This window comes from Coccomyxa subellipsoidea (genome assembly GCF_000258705.1).
Source record: "Coccomyxa subellipsoidea C-169, whole genome shotgun sequence".
In the NCBI taxonomy this organism is placed as follows: domain Eukaryota; kingdom Viridiplantae; phylum Chlorophyta; class Trebouxiophyceae; family Coccomyxaceae; genus Coccomyxa; species Coccomyxa subellipsoidea.
The window spans coordinates 885,052-903,262 of NW_005178038.1; the positions used below are offsets into that span (position 1 = coordinate 885,052).

The window sequence follows — 18,211 nt, forward strand, 5'->3', positions numbered from 1 at the left end:
AGACGAAAAGATCGGGCATGTGGTTCATGTGATCAAGCTGATGGTCATCAACGCTCTACCCCATTACCTCTGCTATATAGCATATATCCGCTCCTTCGGCTTCAAGCGTTCCTTCGGCTCAAAGTCCAGAGGTGCGTGAGGCCAAGGTGGGAAATACTATTGATTGTTGTCCTGTTGACATCGTCTTTCTTGGCAGCAAATGCTGGCTGACGTTGACACATTCCTACGATGCATCACGTCTGGATCCATGCGATTCGGATTACATGCCATGCGCAGTGCGCATGCGGCGGCCGGCCGGCCGCTGCGGCCGAGCTGCATGATGCAGCATTGGTAGAGGCTTGCCACTATGCATGGCGAACGTATTCTGCCGAAGCCAGGTGATTGAATGCGGCGTTGGATGCATTCTACAATCCATCATACAATAGCTATCATGATCACTCTGTATATACTTGATAGCCTAGCCTGAGGCCCTCATGACGACCAAGTTACATACTATCGACTTAATGGGGGACTCCACATAAGAAGGCAGCTTTTGGCGACCACAAAGGCAGCTTTCAAATGCAGGAACAAACCTCCCGCAAGAACGAACAAGCAACCTCTCAATTCGTGGCAAAGTGCGCATCTCAAGTTTCAAGTGCCTGACATGGACGCATTGGCACAGGACCACTAGAAAGGAAGTACCACATTACCCTAGACAGGCTTGGACCACGCCTTTGGCCGGCTGTAAAGTTGGTAGGCTGCTGCCCAGTTGCTTTCAATAAAGCCATGCGCCTTGACAGCCAAGTCATCGGGATCATCCCACCTGGAGCAAAAAGACAAAAGTCAGAGCCACGCTGCTCATGAGCAACTGTTTTTACTTTCCACATACCGCTTTGAAATCTTGGCTGCATTTGACCACCTCAAAGGTGCCAAAATAGGATTTTATCATGCCATGAGGCCTGACCATCATCACCTATTTGCAGGTACAAAGGCAATTGTGATGCAGTATATAGTTGGGTGCAAAGGAGTGCAGAAAGGGGGGCAGGAGCTCACAGGTCGCGCCATACACAGAGTGTGTTGGACAGGGATGGGCTGACGACTGCAGAGGAGAAGCTCTCAAAGGTGAGCGGCCCTGTGTAACCGCTGGCAGCCAGCCCCCTGAACAGCCCAGTGAAATCCACAGACCCGGTGCCCAAGTATCCCCGATGGGACTCGCCAATGTGGATGTACCTAACCACCACCATCATGATGACACCATTCTAGAAACATTTGGACAAAATTGACAAAATTGCAGTGCCTTCTTGTGCAGCCAAGAGAGAGACAGCGAGTGACAGTGAGACATAGTACATCAACCAACACAAGGAATAGGAAGAGACAGGTCAAGGCAGGCACACCCAAGCTTGTTGCCTGCCGCCTGAATCGCCTGCTCCATGCTGTTCTCCTCAATGTTCATGTGGTACGTGTCCAGGTGGATTGTGACATTGTCCAGGCCAATGTCCCCTACCAGCTCCTTTGCCTGGGCACCACAACAGGGAACGTTCAAGGCTGCAGAAGACAGGAACTGCTTACCATGCCAGGGCCCCCTGTCTGGGCATCAGGCTCTGATGCTGTGTGAGGGTAGCTGTACAGTGTAAATGGCACGAAAGTGTGCAGCTGCGAGTTGTTCATAATCTGAGGATGCGGAGCTGACCTGCTGGGCGGTGTTGAGGATGTTGGTCTCATATCTGTTGACCACCTCCAGCCCGTACTCAATCCCATAGTCTGCTGCCTCTGACGCCACTTCCTGCACACCAGCAAGTTCTTGCACCATTGAGAAATAGGTGCGCTCGGTCTGTTAGAACAAAAACTACCCAACAACACCGAAAGGGTCTGCACACACATATTTCTTTAGTTTGCAAGCTGCTGAGGAGGGATGCCAGTACCTTCAGAGAAGCAACGCAGTGCTTCCATTGCTCAGCTGTCAGCGGTTCCCTGTATTTGTCCATGGCTCCGAAATTCACCCCAATGAAGTACTTGCCACCCACCACATTCAGGGCCTGCGCTCAGCACATTTTCCACACATGCTGAGAGGTATTTTTCGGAACACTTTCCGCATGGACTGAGAAATAGGGAAGGCGGCAAAAGCAGCATGGAAAATGTACCTTCAGAGCATTTGACAGCAGCTTGATCCCATTTCTCCTGATCTCAGTGTCACTGCTGGAGATGTCTGTTGCCCTGGAGAGCCCCTGCACAACACAGAAATTTAGAGTCCAGCCTGCAGGACAACCTTGCATTGACAGCAGGCACGGGACGGAAAGGCGCGCTGACACCACTCGCCAATGAGCCCGAGGCTTGAAGCTCATAGTCTCGGAGGACCTTCTTCGTGAGATCTGCATCCACCTCCTCTGGCACAGACAGGTTCACTGCGAGGCAGCCAACGCAGAACGTTGAGATAGTCTCAAATAGATATTTCCTCTACAGACAAGGGGAGACTGAACAGTCGTCACATGCATGGGAGTTTCTCCATGCCACTTGCAACAAGGATAGATACAGCATTCCCAGTTGCTGAATAGACGTTGCTACCAACAGAAGGCATCGCCACCTCAAGAAGGTGGGAGGAAGGTGAACCCATCTCCAAGATCGGGCACCCGTTTCTTTGATACATGAATATTGGACACTATATTACCCTCGGGTGCTTAAAATAATTCTAGCAGTTTTCATGAGATGCCAATCAAACAGTACTGAAGAGGTACGATCCCAAGATGGCACATGCCAAATGTGAAGGCCTGAAGGATTCAAAGGTCGATCAAATGACGATTTGAAGTTTCAGAGAGCCAAAGGCGTCAATACAATGTGGTGTATGAAACAACAAGACAATCCCTGCCACTGCTCCCCAAGATGCATGCGCACATTCGATCAGATCAAAGCCGGCTTCCTTCGCGCCCTTCACTGCACGTTCAGCATCCTCTGGTCTCCAGTCGCCGACAAAAACGCCTGAATGGATACCTATCAGATTTTTCGGCAGTACAGCAGCTGCGTTGACGACCTGTGAAGCAGCCCTGGTGGATACAGCACCACACTTTGGCTTGCCTAGAGAAGGTCTGGTCAGAGGGTATTTGTTGAGGAGTGGGCACTTCAAAGCAGACATTATGACCAGTTTTGATGGAGTAAATATCTGCGATGCTCAGGCTGACAGACGAGGTCTCTGAATTTAGAGCCACTCTGGCAACATTAGTGATATTAGCTAATTTAGAACACGCTTTTTGCGCGTGCTGGCAGTATTCACGAAAGTTGATGGTCCTAAAGTTTGGTCAACTGCGGCCTTTGCATTCTCTTCGTATGGTGATTGATAGTTCTGCGGCATCCGCACGTCGGTTCGCAGCTACCGTCGCAGATCTAGATCCATGCTTGTGAACAGACAGGTTCGTGTCAAGTGCATAAATACGCATCAGTCAGGTGCTATAAAGCTCAAAGAATTCAACAATTGCAGACCAGCAGCGCAGAAGTGCTCTTACAGGTGACAAAGAGCCCCTCATAACCGTCTTGATCTGTCGTAGATCATGGGCCGACCTGATTAATCTCATTGAGAGAAGGCATGCCATTAATATGATTTCACAGGAACCGCTGCCACGCGATGACAGTAGAGGCCAGCCAGGCACCCAAAGCCCGTATTCTAGTCCTCCATTCCCCCGATGCGCCAGAGCTAGAAGTCCTCAAGAAGCTACCTGAAGACGCCAAAATTGTCGGTGTCGGCAGGACGTACGAGGACCTTTCATGTAAGACTTTTGCTCTCTTCTGCATGCATCCCACATACAGGCAAAGCTTGTACACATCTGGCCCTCTTTCAGTTGATGACCAGCTTCTTTCCAATGCAGCCCTTTCTGAGAGCGACTGGCAGAGCGTCAATGTGCTGCTGAACTGCGGGGCGCCTGTAAAGAGGAACCTGCAGACGCTCTGGCCGCACCTGCCCAATCTGGAGTGGCTCCACTCCACAGCAGCGGGTGTCGAGCACATTCTGTTCCCAGACCTGGTGGAAGGTCCTGTCACCCTCACAAATGCCAAGGTGTGACCAAACTGCAAGCACTCATCTTGCAATCTTCAAGGATCAAATAATGTCTGTTCACGAGAATACATCGTGCTTCAAAACTGTGGAGTTTGATGGGCCAATAAGTATCGAAGCGCAAAATAATCCTTTTCCCATATGGTGTATTGGAATGTGCAGGGCAATTTCAGTCACTCTCTGGCCGAGTACACCTTGACAGCGTGCAATTGGTTCGCCAAAGACCTCCCCCGGCTTAGAGCTCAGCAGAAGGCCAGGCAATGGAAGCCCTTTGATGTGGAGGAGCTCAGGTGTGTGCCGCCATGACTTCAATTGTGCATATATGTCTCCATGGAGAATCCGCGATTATCGTCTGCCACCAGAAAATCTACACTATGCAGCCCTCATTGTGAGGTGAGGTCAGGGATCTGCTCTTCTATCATATCTGTTCTACGAAAATATTTCAAAACTGCTTGCTGCCGCAGGGGAAAGACACTGGGAGTTGTCGGATACGGTGACATTGGGCAGGCAGCAGCCAGGATAGCACGCGCTTTCAAAATGAACATCATTGCGCTTCGGAGGGGAGACCAGCTGTCAGAGCAGGAACGGGACGAAGGCCTTAAGGTGTTCCTTGCATTTATTCAAACTCCATACCCACCGAATGGCTGTTGCTTGCGCTGCAGCAGACGCTTCCAAGCCTCCTGCATACGGCAAGGGGCATATTGCATGGTCCGCACCGGGAAATGCTGACAATTAATCCAACTCATTTTTGCATGTTTCAGGTGTACAAGCCAGACAGGCTGAATGAGCTGATGGCAGACAGTGACTACGTGGTTATGGCGCTTCCCTACACGCCAAGCACGCACCACTTTGTGAATGCTGCGGCAATAAAATGCATGCGACCCAATGGGGTCCTTATCAATGTGGGCCGCGGCAAAACCTTGGAAGAGGCAGCCCTCATCAAAGGTACGTCCCTTCAGTTGCATGCAATCAGGGGTATTTAAATGCGCCTGAATTGGAAGGTCAGCATGCTTGATGTGATGCTCAGATAGAGACTGACAGGCAACCCGGTACCCAGAGCTTGCCTTGCTGTCACAGATATGAGCATGGAGTTGGGCATTCAAAACTGTCATACAGCCAGCCCGCATGCATGCAATGCTCTAAGAGGGCCATGCATCTCCTGCCTGTGGAGCTTCACTTGTTTGTGCTGGTGCAGCGCTGCAGGAGAAGAGGATAAAGGGTGCAGCCTTGGATGTGACTGAGGTCGAGCCTTTGCCCGAGGATAGCCCCCTGTATGAGTTGGACAATGTCCTCCTGTCCCCACACTGCGCAGACCGTACTGCAGAGTTCCAGGTGTGCTTCTCACATTCTTGTGTTGATCTGCTTTCAAACTACACCCTGGATGATGCTTTGCAAGTGATTTCATGGCGGGATTCTGCGAGCAGAACCATGATCTCGTGCCCAAGGATTGCATTTGTGATGGCACTGGAAAACCCAGGAGAGAGTGGGTTACTTCAAGCAGAGAATAACCAAAAATGAATGGCTGACGGAAGGGTGTGCTGCTGTAGTTTGAGGCGTTGGACCAATTCTTGGGGATCCTGGACAAGTACATCCAGGGGCAGCCGCTGTACAACATTGTGGACAAGAAGAGCGGATACTGAGAACTGATCAAGCTGCCCACTGTTCTGTCACATCACTGTTCTGTAAAATCAAAGCAGAACCCGAGATCCTCCGACAAGCGCGTGCGATTGGGCGACAATGCCTCACGCCTATGCCACTCACCACAACCTCTGCACACCCTCACCATATTGTGAAGTATTCTGGCTCTCTCACGATTCTTTTCTGGGACAACAAAGCAATGCTGAATCTACAACGCATGCATGCACCAGCACGCACTGTGCCCTGATCAGGCATGTAAGAATCACAGCGCTGTGGCAAGCTGGCCGCTGGGCTGTGGAGCCCCATCTTGGCTGTATGTGGAAGCCCTGACAGAATGCTTCCACCCATCTGCCCACATCTCCTCAACCTTTGCCGGGAGCTCTCTGAACAACCGCCGTATCGTGGTCCTGGTGCTCTCTCGCTCTGTCCTCTTCTGTGCACAGCCATGCAAGCCAGAGTTCTCTCAGCCTTTCACAGGGCAGATAGCAGGCCGGTGTCATGATCACAATGCATGCATGTGGAGTGTCAAGTGTCTGCAGTTGTGGTGCATTCTCTGGCGTCTGTAGAAGGGACAGTGTCTGTACCTGACTCGGTGATGTGTGTTCCCACTCAAAAAGACCAAAACGCGGTGCCCATCCGAACGCCCACTGTGCAAGGCACACGAGGCATAAGTGAAGTGACAGCTTGAGTATGAACTGCTCGCTTTCGTAACCACCACAAGGCAAGAACGACTGGTTAACAGTGCTGGCTCACCTCAAAATTGTCTAAGAGAGTCCAGTACAGCAGCCCGCGCACATCATAGCCATCTGCCACAGCATGCTCAACCTGCACACACAGCCCTACACTTCACCATGCCTCTTGCCGTGTTTCCCACAGCAACCACTGCCATCTCATAAAATAAGAGGACGTGTTTCAATATCTTTGTCTCAAGTTCCAACAGACCCTCGTGCCTTTTGGTTTCTAGGAACCTGACACCATTTCAGAAATTTCAAATTTACCAAATTGTGTGAAGATTCAATTTATTCAGATTTTGATCACCCTTTATTGGGTGAAGGCTGAAGAATAGCTCACCGCCCTGAAGTAAGCCTCACCCCACTCCGCCCTGAGCTTGTCCGACTTGTCGGCGATGCCCGTTTCTGTGATGTACACCGGCCGCTTCAGGCGCGCAAATTTCCGCATGGCCTGCATCATGACTCACACCTGGTGAGTCACCTCTCAAACCTCTCTTGCACCCAGCTCTGTGGATGCGGGGCTGCCCATCCAAGGGTAACAAAAGTAATTTGGGATCTTATATTTCTGTCTCAACAACTCCATTTCCAATCTCTGTTGGATTCTTCTGTGCACTCGCAGTGATATAATCTAGGCTTGTCATCCAGAAAGAGCACTCCCAGACAGCAAGGAAGCCAGCTGCACTCGATCCGATCCGCTCTCCCATAAGGAAAAAATTAATTTGCTGGAAAGTGCCAAGCAGTTTAAGATGGAGAATGCGGATGTTGGGAGTTGGTGCGCACATCATAGAAGCCCTCTGGGTGTATGGACTGGTGGAGGTCGCTCTCCTTCTCATACGCATACACCGTCGGTGTCAGCTTCCAATCAAGCACCACCCTGCACGACACGCCCTTTGTCAGCATACCTACTTTCTTGTGTTTTGGCAGCCCATGCGCAGGCTGGCCCTGTTTATCAAGCCAGATTCCATGGACCTATGCACCTCATTCTCCTCACTGAACGATGGGACACTCTATGGTATGCTGGCCAAGCTCATTTTGTGAACAAGAAAATGGGCGAATGCGGCAGGCATCAGTCTGCATGTTCTTTTAACATGTCTGTTTCACAGCGTCCAGCGCAATTTGTCCAGCAGATTGCACTTTACACATCAGCTAGGCAGGTAATCCAGGGATATGAGTTGCAAAGCAAATGCAAAGCTTGAAGCAAAAGGAGGGGAGGATGTGGCACCTGGAGTAGTAATTGAGGCCGACCCAGTCGAGAGGCGGCCGGCCATCTGGGCAGGAGTAGCTGACGCGGCCGATGGGGCCCAGGGGCCGCCAGTTGAGCTGCCCGGTGCCCAGGAAGTCCAGGATGGTGTCGTTGCCCCAGGTGTGGTTGCACAGCGCTGCCAGCGCGCGGTTCCACCAGATCAGCAGCCACCACTTGCCCGCTCGCGCCTCGAACGGCATGTAGTTGTGCACTATGCCCACCTGCGCCGCCTCGCCGCCTGTGCATAAGATATGAAATATATCCTCTCCAGTGTTGTACACAATACAGGATATTGCGCCGGCTGGCCCCAATCAGAGCCCTTGAAAGAGGTCCAGCTGCTGCATGGGGATCGGTACTATTTCACATTTCAAACAGGTGAATGAGAGGACGGGTGCGTAAAACAGGCCTTCCGTGAGGGTGAATCTGTAGCCAATCAGCAGCGCAAGGATAACGGTTAAGATGCATGCCATTTTGATTTAAATGTCCTCCGAGAGCTAAAATGGGCGACCGGGGACTTTTATGAAAGCCAGGGCAGGGACAGCACAAAAGCACACCTGGCATGCTCTTGATGAGCTTGTAGGCCTCGGTGTGGCAGATCATGAGGTTCTTGAGCACGCGGCCGGCCAGCCCAAAGTGGAAGTGCTTGCCGGGAGGGAAGCTGCCCATGCAGTACCCCGAGAAGGTGTACACCCCTGGCTCGTTGAAGGTGCACCAATGAGTAATAGCTGGGCCAAACTCCCTGCATTTGATCAGGCAGCAGCCATCCTCGCTCAGGCACTTTGCACTTATTGCAATGGCGATGAGCTGACCTTCAAGCTATGGAAAGTTCAAGAAAGGCATGCAGCATCTCAACAAGCAGGCATGTCCTGTAAAGATTGTGTGTCAAATCTGAGGGGCCTTGAAGGGCTGTACATGGGTGAGGACTGGGCAGGTGTGTCTCACTTGTAAGCCAGGCGAACGTAGTCCAAGAAAAGGCCGACGTTCTCCTCCTTCTCGAAAGCCCCCAGTTCCTCAAACCACTGGGGATGCACAAAATGGTGCAGCGTTGCCAACGGCTCCAATCCATTCCTGAAAGACACATGTACTTTACTAATGCACACAGTAAGACGCACATGATTGTAATGTCACACCCATGCCACCCAAGTGAGCCCGCCAAGATGCCTGCAATTGATCATAACAAATATGCCTCACCTTTTGATGCAGCTGATGATCTGATGGTAGCGCGCAACGGACTGCCGGTCGATCTCCCCTTGCCTAGGCTCAAGCTTGCTCCACTCGATGGAGAATCGAAAAGAATTGCTACCGATGTCACGCGCAAGGGCAAGGTCCTCCTCAAACCTGCACCATTGAGGGTCCTCACTCGATCCTGTGCATGATTTCTAATGTAGGCAGGGGCTGCACATTGCCCATTGGATTGGTCAGCGCTGCAAATACGGCACCTGTTCCAGAAGTCACAAGATTTGCCGATCGTGTCGCCATTGCTAATGGTGGGCAGGGTGTCATAGAACCACCGACGACCAACGAAATGGTCCCACTGGGAGTTGATATCCCCAGAATTCTGGTACACTGCGGCATCCACAAATGTATTCAGTAACTAAGATCTTCTGGTAGCCGGGACTCTGTGCATTTAGCTGGTCCGTCTGAAGCAGAGCGCGCCTGAGATGGCGGTGCCGATCAGGAATTTTCGACTCTCATCCTTTGCTCGCGACTTCTCAGGTGATAATTGAGACCGTGTGGTAACCATGAGATTCTAGGCAAGGGCAGATTTCGTAATAGCAGCGGAACTCTAGTAAGATACACCAGGTTGAATGTGAGATCAGTGCGACAAAGAAGACCAGAAGCCTGTTGCGGTAACCCCCTGATACCGACAAATGTTGATGCAAAATATTCTTCCAGAAGATCAAGACAACCTTTCCTTCTTCCTCCTCCTTCTTCCATTGCTTCAAAAGCAGCAATTGGAACCTATCCAGAAGTTGCGTCATCTCAGCATGATGCATGATGTATTCACGATGAAATTGTTCTTAACCTCGACAAGCAGTGACTCTGTACACATTTGAAGTCCAAATTTGACAAAGGGGGCATTTTGCACGCTGACGAGAGCAACGCAAGTATCAATCTTGGTGATCAACTTTGGACTTCCATGGTAAACTGTTTTGCTCAAATGTTGCTCCTGGTGGTTGGTAGCGGCAATCGAATACAGATATGATCAAAGGAGGTTTACACCCTCATAGTGGGCTCTGAGACTACACTGTCAACCGGGAGATGCCAGTCTCGATCTGCAGGCTTCTGCTAGTTGCATTTGCGGGAGTTCTATTGCCTTTTAATGAAGCAGTGAGGGTTGAAATAGCAACCCATGACGATCGGACATTCGTCATAGGGAACAACACGTTCCTGAAGGATGGCAAAGCAATCCAAGTGATCTCCGGCAGGTAAAGAACAACCCAACACATACAAGCGTGCTTTAATCCTTTTATAGATTATATTCTCACGTCCACACTCTTTGGGTGCAGCTTCCACTACTACAGAATACATCCTGCCTACTGGCGCGACCGCCTGCTTCGAGCTCAGGCCCTGGGCCTCAACACAATCCAGGTGAGCCTGCATCAAAGCAACACATGAGCAACATTGCATTCCCACATGGTTTGACATCACGATCCCTAGCAGCAGGTCCTCAAGAGCAGATCTGTGACAGCAGCGAAAATGGTGCAGACATATGTGCCCTGGAATTTGCACGAGCCCAGCCCGGGGAAATACAACTGGGAAGGATACGCGGACCTCACTGGCTTTTTGCAAGTGGCGGCTGATCTGGGGCTGAATGTCTTGCTTCGCGCCGGGCCCTACATCTGTGGCGAGTGGGACTTTGGTGGCTTGCCTTGGTGGCTGGGCTTCCCTGGGGTGAGTGCCCTCCTCCTTGCATGATTTTCCAGGCACAGCCTCTGAAGATTTCTGCCACTCCTGCTCACATCTTATTTTGGGTGTTGACAGCACAACGACATGCAAGACGAGTCAGCAGTGCTTGTTGGCACCACCCACATGTTGGGATTTTAGGTGCAAAAGCTTCATGCCCCATGTGTGCTCAGATGGAAGTGCATGTGTGGAACTTGTCTCATAGATAGAATGATCGGATGCAGGTGGCTGGAGGCGGCAAGCTGCAGCTGCGCTCCACAGATGCTCGCTTCTTGAGGCTGGCTGAGGGGTGGTGGAACGTGCTCCTGCCCAGAATAGCGCCCTTCCTCTACAAGAATGGCGGACCCATTCTGATGGTGCAGGTATGATATCACCCTAGCTTGCATGTCGGTATTCGGCAAATGCAAGAGTTGCCCTCTTTGATGATTACAGTACAGTACACGGCAGAGAGTCTTGACAAAAGCGAAGCAAACTCATGGCTACTTCGTGCTTCACTTTCCAGCCTGTAAGATTTGCGGTAGTGCAGGTCCAGCTAATGGCTTAGTCACTGAGAGCAAGCCAATACTGGCGCAGGTGGAGAATGAGTACGGCTACTGCGGCAGCGACGCTGGCTACATCCGGCACCTGTTGCGCATAGCCAAGGCAGCGCTTGGGGATGACGTCATCTTTTACACAACAGATCCCCCAAGCCTGGCCGAAGCGGGGTCCCTGCCAGGGGATGAGCTGTACACGTGAGTCATTGAGCACTGGAGCTCATCCAGCAGGAAACTTGTCGCCACTTGGGCGCACGCATGGGTGTTACAGCACTCTGAGGCTTGTGAATGCAGCCTCTGGGGCGCAGTCAGATCAGTTTATGGACTCTTTGGAAGACTAACAATGAAAAAGGACTATGTGGTGCAGTGTGGTGGACTTTGGGCCGGCCGCTGATGCAGCGCAGGCGTTCAAGGCACAGGCGGCCATGAACGCCCCTGGAATGTCCCCGCCCTTCTGCAGCGAGTTCTAGTGCGGGCCTGCTGCCTATCTACACACTGTCTACTGTGCAACAACATGGTTGTGTCATTTTGCTAGATTTCGTATTTCTGGATGCATGAAAGGCCTGGGATGACTTCAAGTACAACGCTGTGTGCCCACGGTTGCTTGGGTCCTGCTTGGATCTGACGAGTCCCACAAGGGGCAGGATACGTGGCAGCCTTTGCCTGCACCTTGTCTGCAGACGCACCTTGCCTCCTGGCAGGAACATCAGGTAACGCAAATCACTAAATATTTTTAGTTTGTACCTTACCGCATTGCACTCACATGCAGCACTGGGTGGATCACGCACTTTGGGGAGAAGATGGCCAACACTAGCGCGGATGATTTGGTCGCCTCCCTCAAGACCATCCTGCGGTACGGCAATGGCAGCGGCTCTGTCAACTTCTACATGGCACACGGCGGCTCCAACTGGGGCTTCTGGGCAGGTGCGTGATATTTTCTGGGCAAGCTTCACCATTGAAAGAGTATTCACATCACCTAGCACCCAACATCCTCCAGGGATACGTTGGAGCAGGGTGAAGAGCTCCTCATTTGTGTTCATGCTGTTGTATAGCACTGATCACTCTTGAAGAGCACTACCTTGGAATAAGGTGCCGTCTGGTGTTCACTGATGTGCTTTGTCTGGGGTGCGATGCAGGGTCCGGTGGTGAGAATGGGGTGTTTCTGCCCCAGCTGACATCATATGACTATGACGCCCCCATCAGCGAAGCCGGCGGCAGCGGCCAGCCAGGCATCGGCGGCCCAAACAAGTTCCTGGTACTGTATTTTACCTCCTCCGCCGGCTGCAAAGCCGCTAATGCCTTGTCTTGATTATTTCCTGGCACCCTGCACAGCATTTGGTCATGGAAGGCCTTCACACAGTGCCACCCCTCCATATTGCGCCAATTAGGAATGACTTAGTTTGACGAAGGAGGCTTGGTTTTAATTTGTCTTGCTTTGATGCCGTCGTGCGCTTTAGAAGATTTGTTGATCCATTCCGTAATCAACACAAATCTGCCTGTGTCAGGCAAATATCTGAATTACCAGCTCCACCAGACAGGCTAATCTTGCCATCCCGGCGGTATCATGCCGACATTTAAGGTATCTATTTGATGCCTATTTCAGATGATTCGCGAGGCGATCGCGAACCACACCGGCAACGCGCTACCCGAGGAACCGCCGCTGCCGCCGGCGCGCGCGTTCGGGCCGGTGCATCTTTCAGAGCGGGCCGCTCTGATGGAGTCACTGCCGCTGCTGGCACCCGGCGACGGCATCCCTGCCTTTAAGCCGGCTCCCATGGAAGCCTACGGCCAGCCGTACGCACCGTTCCCTCCGCCTTTAAATTCCTGGCCTGATTTGGAAATCAAATTACGAAAGTGTTCAGCGGCAGAAAATGCAGAAACGCATGCCTGCCTAGGTTTAGATTTCCATTAGCGGAATACGGGCATTGATTATACGGACTTGCAAGGCAGTGCTGGCCCGCGTGCTTCCTGCTCTATGTGCTGTGTACATGCTGTGATTGGTGGATCTATGTGACCAGGCATGGGGTGATTGTGTACCGCACGATTCTGGCTGTGGGGGCGCTGATTGGAGGGGGCGTGCTGGACCTTGGAGAGCCTGTCCATGACTATGCCCAGGTGAGGCTCTTGACTTCCGCAGCCTTGTCTGTGGGTTGCACATCCAGAAGGCATGCCCCTTGACTGAAGCGCATGCCAATCCTGCTATGCAGAAAGCAAAAAAAGTCCAAGTAGCGCTGAAATGCCAATGTCCACCTCAGAAAGAGTATAGCTTGGGCCTGATTTTGCAGCTCATTCCTGTCTATTTGTTGGCAGGTGATGCTGGATGGCAAGGTGGTGGCCACGCTTGAGAGGAGCTGCCCGCGGACAGTGCGACTGCCAGAGGTGCTCATATTTCTGAGTGATGTCACCGTGCTAGACATCGTCGTGCATGCCATGGGCCGCAACAGTGGCGGCTGCGACTGGGACCCCAAGGGCATTGCCTATCCCAATATACAGCTCAATGGTGCGCTGGCTGCTGACTTCTCCCCCCTTGCATCAACTCAAGACATTCTTGCCCTTCACCATGGACGTATTAGAGACAGAAAGAAAATGATGGGACCTAGCCTCTTTCTGTAGCAGCTCATGTACAGCTATGATCACAGCTTGAACCCCGCACAATGCATCTTTGTGGCTATGAGCTGCGAGGCAGACTTTTGTGGCTAGGGGACCAAGGAAGATAATGCCACATCCCTGAGGATTGCCAGGTATTAGGAGACATCGCAGCTGTTGTCTTTGCAATTGTAAATTACAGCTGTGCTGGGCGCAGGCAAGGTGCTGTATCACTGGCGTGTGTTCCCCATTCCCCTGAGCGAGCCTCCCACCCGGGCCCTCATCAAGAGCACAGACAGCGCCCACGCATCTGCCAGGAGTCCCAATGGAGGCCTGCATGATGGGCTCCCAAACACATCGCAGCATGCAGTTAAAGGGTCCACGGTCAGTTTGGATAGTGTAGATGCAGACAGAGGGCTGCACGGGAAGGAGGCTGACAAGGAGTGCAGGGCATGGCCCACAACGGGCGGCCCTTCTGACGGCCCAGTCATACTCAGGTGCGCCTGCCGCCTCACTCCAGCATCACGCTTGCTTGAGGTCCTCAACACCAGAATGCCATCTGCCATGATTTTTTTACCATTTTACCAACACGAGGTCAGTAGCGGCAGGAACAGTGGGACCACCAACAGAAGGGTACCTGCTGGTGTCGTCTAGGGTGGCTGCTGTGATCTTCCTGGGTGAGTAGTACACTTCTCAGATGCAATGATCCCCGCATGTGCTGCCATGCAGGGGCAATTTCAGCGTGCAGGAGAGTGACATCAGCGGGTTGGGCCATCCGCCGGACACATGGGCGGACATGAGGGGGTGGGGCAAGGGGCTGCTGTGGGTGAATGGCTTCAACCTGGGCTGGTACTGGCCCCTGCTGGGCCCCCAGATGCGCATCTATGTGCCCGGGCCGCTGCTGCGCGCTGGCAGCAATGAAATCCTGCTGCTGGAGTTCGCCCAGGTGCCAGAGGATGCAACAGGTGCGATGTCCACAGCTGATCTAGCTTTGTGATGGGGCCTGCCGGCAGTTCATATGCTTATACAAGTGGAAATGGCTTGTGTGGTGTGCGGTCCAGTGAGCAGCAGCTTGGAGGAGGCAGCGCATAACCTCAAATGGGTCATGTGAAGGATGAATTGTGGCATCAAAAGTTGTGGCACTCCTGCGGATAACTAAGAGAATGCTTTGTGCGCCGTGCAGTGGCTCTTATGGAGGGTCCAGACTTCTTTGGGCCGAGCAGTGATAGTGGAGAACTGTTGGAATCGTCAAGATAGTAGAGGACTTCGTGCCCTGTCAACTGTGGGCGCTGTGCATTCTGACGATGGCAATAATCGTATGGAGATTGCGTTTTGGTTGATTCTCAAATATTTGGTATTAGTCATGGTTGCTTAGCCTGCACAATTTGCAGGGCCTGTCTGCCGATCATTTGCAGCTTGAGGATGAACATTGCAATGACAGACCCAGATATAACGCATTTGAGTGAATATTTTATCGTTGATGATTTGTAGGAGTCCAGGCCCATGACATTCAATTTGATACTTGTTCAGAATGAATGGCCCTAGCTATAGCCCATCACCATCATCAGTCCACCTGATCCACCTTGCGAGAAACATGGAAGCTGCTGACATTGTTAGTCAAGCAAGATAGCAGGAATGGCTGTCATTGCTGACACGAATTAATGCCAAGCAGGTATTCTAGAATACCGATGCATAACATTTAGAAATATCCATTTGACTGTGGCACACGTATACTTCAAGGTCTGGCAGATGTGGATATCCTCCGCATGCCGCCAGACCTACTCTGCTTGTAAAGAATAGCGAGGATCGATGAGAACGCCTTTATCTGCTCAAACCCCATGACGACTAATCTTGACAGTACTGTTCAGTCTTGAGTTTTCGGCGGTCTGCATGCATCCGCATCCTTCCATTTAAACACTGGGAGGTCGAAATGGGTGGCAGATTGCAATCATTGCAGGTACCAGGGTGTGAGGCCCCAGCCGCCGGGCGCAACAGAATTGGAGCTGGACACTCTGTTGGGGGTCACAGTCAGGAAGTCGACTTTTGGCCACTGTATGGTCAACCACGAGTCATCCACCAGGCCGCCGGTGTCTCCTGAGTTTGCGTTCCAACTCCTGCAACACAGCATACATTCAAAAGCCAGACACATCCATACACATCCAAAGCAGCAACACTGCGAAGAGTGATATTGCTTCCCACTCTCTTGTCTAGCCTTGCAATTTGGAAGCATTGCCCAGTTGCGAATCGCCATCGGGCTGGTTCAAGGTGGAGAGGGCAAGCATGCTCTCACAGATGGCAAGCATTACTCTCAGCTGGGTCACAGACTCAGCGTTCTGCATGCATGATGAGAGGAGTCCGCATGGGAACTTATAGAGCATCACCAGTAGAAGAACGAGGTGACTGGGGCGTGCAGGCCGTCATTGGCAGGCGAGATGTTGTTGACCCAGGAGGTGAAGTCCCGCAGCCACGACAGGTCATCCGCGAGGGCCAACGTTGTCCCAAACTCGCCTGCGCAAGCATGCTCAATTTTGTACAACCTTTCTGATCATGTGCGTTGAGCACTAATATATGTTTGCTTGTAATGCAGGATTGGACGCACGTTTAAAGCCGATCGGTGCCAATTTGATACCTGCCACGCAGTGTGTATTAGCGTGGGGATGTCACTCAGCAAAAGCTCTCTGCACCTCCCTTCTCTGCAAAGGAAATCTCAAGACACTTGGGATAAGCATGGTAACATTGGGTGCCTTTCCAGCCCATGAGGATCAGGTGCGCCGCCGAAGCTTTTCTACAACAGCCTTCCATCGTGGTCTATCTGGAGCTTTCCTCCACCACATCAAAAACATACCAAGAGATCCCACGGGCTGTGTGACATGGACAGGGGGTTCTATATCTAGCATAAGATCTATCACCCCCTGCTATGGGATGCAGAGGGGGTGCAAAAATCACCTATGGCGATGGGGAATCGCTGGCCGCCATAGCCGGTGAGGGCCTTTGTGCCAAAGGACTGCGACAGCCGCCTCCACAGCGGAGCGCCTTCCTGCTCAGGCACACGTGATCATGCCTTGTTGAGATATGCCGCACATGCACAGGCGGCACAGGAGAAGAGCCCGTGGGTGCCGGTAAGACAGGGTGCAAAAAAGCAGGTTAATTACATCAACCTCAGACATATAAGTCGTGCAGGTTGAACTTCACAGTGTTTGAAACTCGGGCTACAGAAGAAAACCAACAACGCTCATTGAATGGTATGTACCTTGGTGCTCTGATCGCCGCCTGTGACGCTTCTGCCATAGACGTGGGGAGACAAGACCACCTGCAACAGGGAAGAATAGCATCTGAGCCATTGACACTCACTCAAGATTGCCATGATTGCGCTGAGATATCTGAACAAGTCAAAAATATTCAAAAGTACAGATATTCAAGAGCATGCGCGGTAAAAATGCGACAGTGGAACCTTTGACATGGGCAACATGCAGCTGCACACCTGGCCGACATATGGTTTGGAGAGGAGGCCATCAAAGAAGGGCCGGGGGTCTGACAGACCATTCTGGGAGATGAGAGAGCCGTCAGTGACAAAGCCGTCTCCCCACGCCGCCCCAATTCCATTCTGACCCGTGCCTGCTCAGAACAAAGCCTGGATTAAGAGACTCATACATCTACCCTGCACCGCCTCACGATCCCCGCATAGAAGCTTCAGGACACCCATTTCCAGCCCAGGCATGTACCAAATTCACGGGACTTAAAGGCATCCAATAAGTTCCTTGCCTCTACTGGAAGTGGCAATCTTGTGCTGGTGATGTATCCGTAACGCCGTGTGTTTCTTTTTACAGCCAGCAGCCAGAGGGTTCAGAGCTGAATGTCAGTTGCAGGGGCGCACCTTCCACAAAGAAGAGGGTGTTGGTGTTGATGGCATAGAGGGCATCCATTACGTCCAAGTAGAGACGAGTCATGCCGGGCAGGTTGCCAGAAGCCTCCCACCTGCACAATGCACTGCCCATATTTCAGCAGCCTCTCCATAATCATCCATTATTATCACGATCTCTTCCTGCCAAATGGCAAGGTACGTCCTACAGACAAGCTCCGGCTAGGCGCAAGCATGCGCACAGCAACCTATTATCACTAAAACTTCAGATAAAACTTGCAGAGCGCAGTGCCTAGTGTGGCATTTGTCAGTGACCATGGTCAGAGAAAGCAGAACAAGCAGACACGGCAGAAATCAAGAGACACCTACAGCACACTCTGGGTGCCGAGCATCAGGAAACAGACACTTGGCATTGCGCTCTGCATGCATCGGGTTACCGGTACAATTCTAGCCGCCCCCGCAGCGCCAACGCCTTTTTCCCAGAGAAAAGAAGGCACAAAACTGATGAGCACGCGCCTGAGGCCGATGCCGTCAGGTTCGTTGTAGAGGTCGAGGAAGACGCGGCCGGCAAGAGCTGTCGAGAAGTTGGGCAGGTTAGTAATCGCACGCCACAGCGTCTGCCAGTCGCCGATGAAGTTGCCGCTGGCCACCGTCGTGTCGCCGGGAGCCGCATGGAAGTCCACCAGCACATAGAAC

General features: G+C 52.0%; 4 protein-coding genes across 4 annotated transcripts; 2 read left to right on the plus strand and 2 right to left on the minus strand.

Annotated features, from left to right (window-relative positions):
- Positions 1-472: 472 nt before the first annotated feature.
- On the minus strand, positions 473-3,128 carry COCSUDRAFT_52989 (xylose isomerase domain-containing protein). Its single transcript, XM_005649035.1, has 8 exons — positions 2,869-3,128; positions 2,296-2,381; positions 2,121-2,204; positions 1,902-2,015; positions 1,670-1,762; positions 1,374-1,495; positions 1,033-1,209; positions 473-802 (listed from the first exon to the last, which is right to left on the minus strand). The coding sequence occupies exons 1-8, from the start codon at positions 3,104-3,106 to the stop codon at positions 691-693; spliced, it is 1,026 nt and encodes a 341-aa protein (XP_005649092.1). The 5' UTR covers positions 3,107-3,128; the 3' UTR covers positions 473-690.
- Positions 3,129-3,257: 129 nt separating this feature from the next.
- On the plus strand, positions 3,258-5,713 carry COCSUDRAFT_32746 (hypothetical protein). Its single transcript, XM_005649036.1, has 8 exons — positions 3,258-3,475; positions 3,577-3,734; positions 3,834-4,021; positions 4,181-4,308; positions 4,483-4,621; positions 4,780-4,963; positions 5,214-5,350; positions 5,566-5,713. The coding sequence occupies exons 2-8, from the start codon at positions 3,593-3,595 to the stop codon at positions 5,656-5,658; spliced, it is 1,011 nt and encodes a 336-aa protein (XP_005649093.1). The 5' UTR covers positions 3,258-3,475; positions 3,577-3,592; the 3' UTR covers positions 5,659-5,713.
- A 984-nt stretch (positions 5,714-6,697) lies between these two features.
- On the minus strand, positions 6,698-9,712 carry COCSUDRAFT_40915 (glycoside hydrolase; the record flags this gene model as incomplete). The annotated part of the gene is made up of 8 exons (XM_005649037.1): positions 6,698-6,838; positions 7,168-7,261; positions 7,610-7,868; positions 8,185-8,369; positions 8,573-8,698; positions 8,822-8,968; positions 9,070-9,196; positions 9,682-9,712. 8 exons carry the CDS (start codon positions 9,710-9,712, stop codon positions 6,698-6,700), a joined length of 1,110 nt encoding a protein of 369 aa, XP_005649094.1.
- Positions 9,713-10,330: 618 nt separating this feature from the next.
- COCSUDRAFT_46851 (hypothetical protein) lies at positions 10,331-15,270 on the plus strand (the record flags this gene model as incomplete). The annotated part of the gene is made up of 12 exons (XM_005649038.1): positions 10,331-10,525; positions 10,762-10,899; positions 11,111-11,268; positions 11,438-11,539; positions 11,840-11,994; positions 12,207-12,325; positions 12,674-12,864; positions 13,089-13,185; positions 13,381-13,570; positions 13,874-14,153; positions 14,386-14,621; positions 14,840-15,270. 12 exons carry the CDS (start codon positions 10,331-10,333, stop codon positions 14,911-14,913), a joined length of 1,935 nt encoding a protein of 644 aa, XP_005649095.1. The 3' UTR covers positions 14,914-15,270.
- Between the last annotated feature and the right edge of the window lie 2,941 nt (positions 15,271-18,211).

What these genes read in the sequence shown, in the direction of transcription:
- COCSUDRAFT_52989 (XM_005649035.1), bottom strand. Translation starts at nt 3,106, where the DNA reads ATGTCTGCTTTGAAGTGCCCACTCCTCAACAAATACCCTCTGACCAGA. An exon ending in TGCTGTCAAATGCTCTGAAG is followed by an intron (nt 2,016 to 2,120) that starts GTACATTTTCCA and finishes TGCTGAGCGCAG; the next exon opens with GCCCTGAATGTGGTGGGTGG. An exon ending in CTCTGTGTATGGCGCGACCT is followed by an intron (nt 803 to 1,032) that starts GTGAGCTCCTGC and finishes TTTTTGCTCCAG; the next exon opens with GTGGGATGATCCCGATGACT.
- COCSUDRAFT_32746 (XM_005649036.1), top strand. Translation starts at nt 3,593, where the DNA reads ATGACAGTAGAGGCCAGCCAGGCACCCAAAGCCCGTATTCTAGTCCTC. An exon ending in GACGTACGAGGACCTTTCAT is followed by an intron (nt 3,735 to 3,833) that starts GTAAGACTTTTG and finishes TTTCCAATGCAG; the next exon opens with CCCTTTCTGAGAGCGACTGG. An exon ending in AACGGGACGAAGGCCTTAAG is followed by an intron (nt 4,622 to 4,779) that starts GTGTTCCTTGCA and finishes TGCATGTTTCAG; the next exon opens with GTGTACAAGCCAGACAGGCT.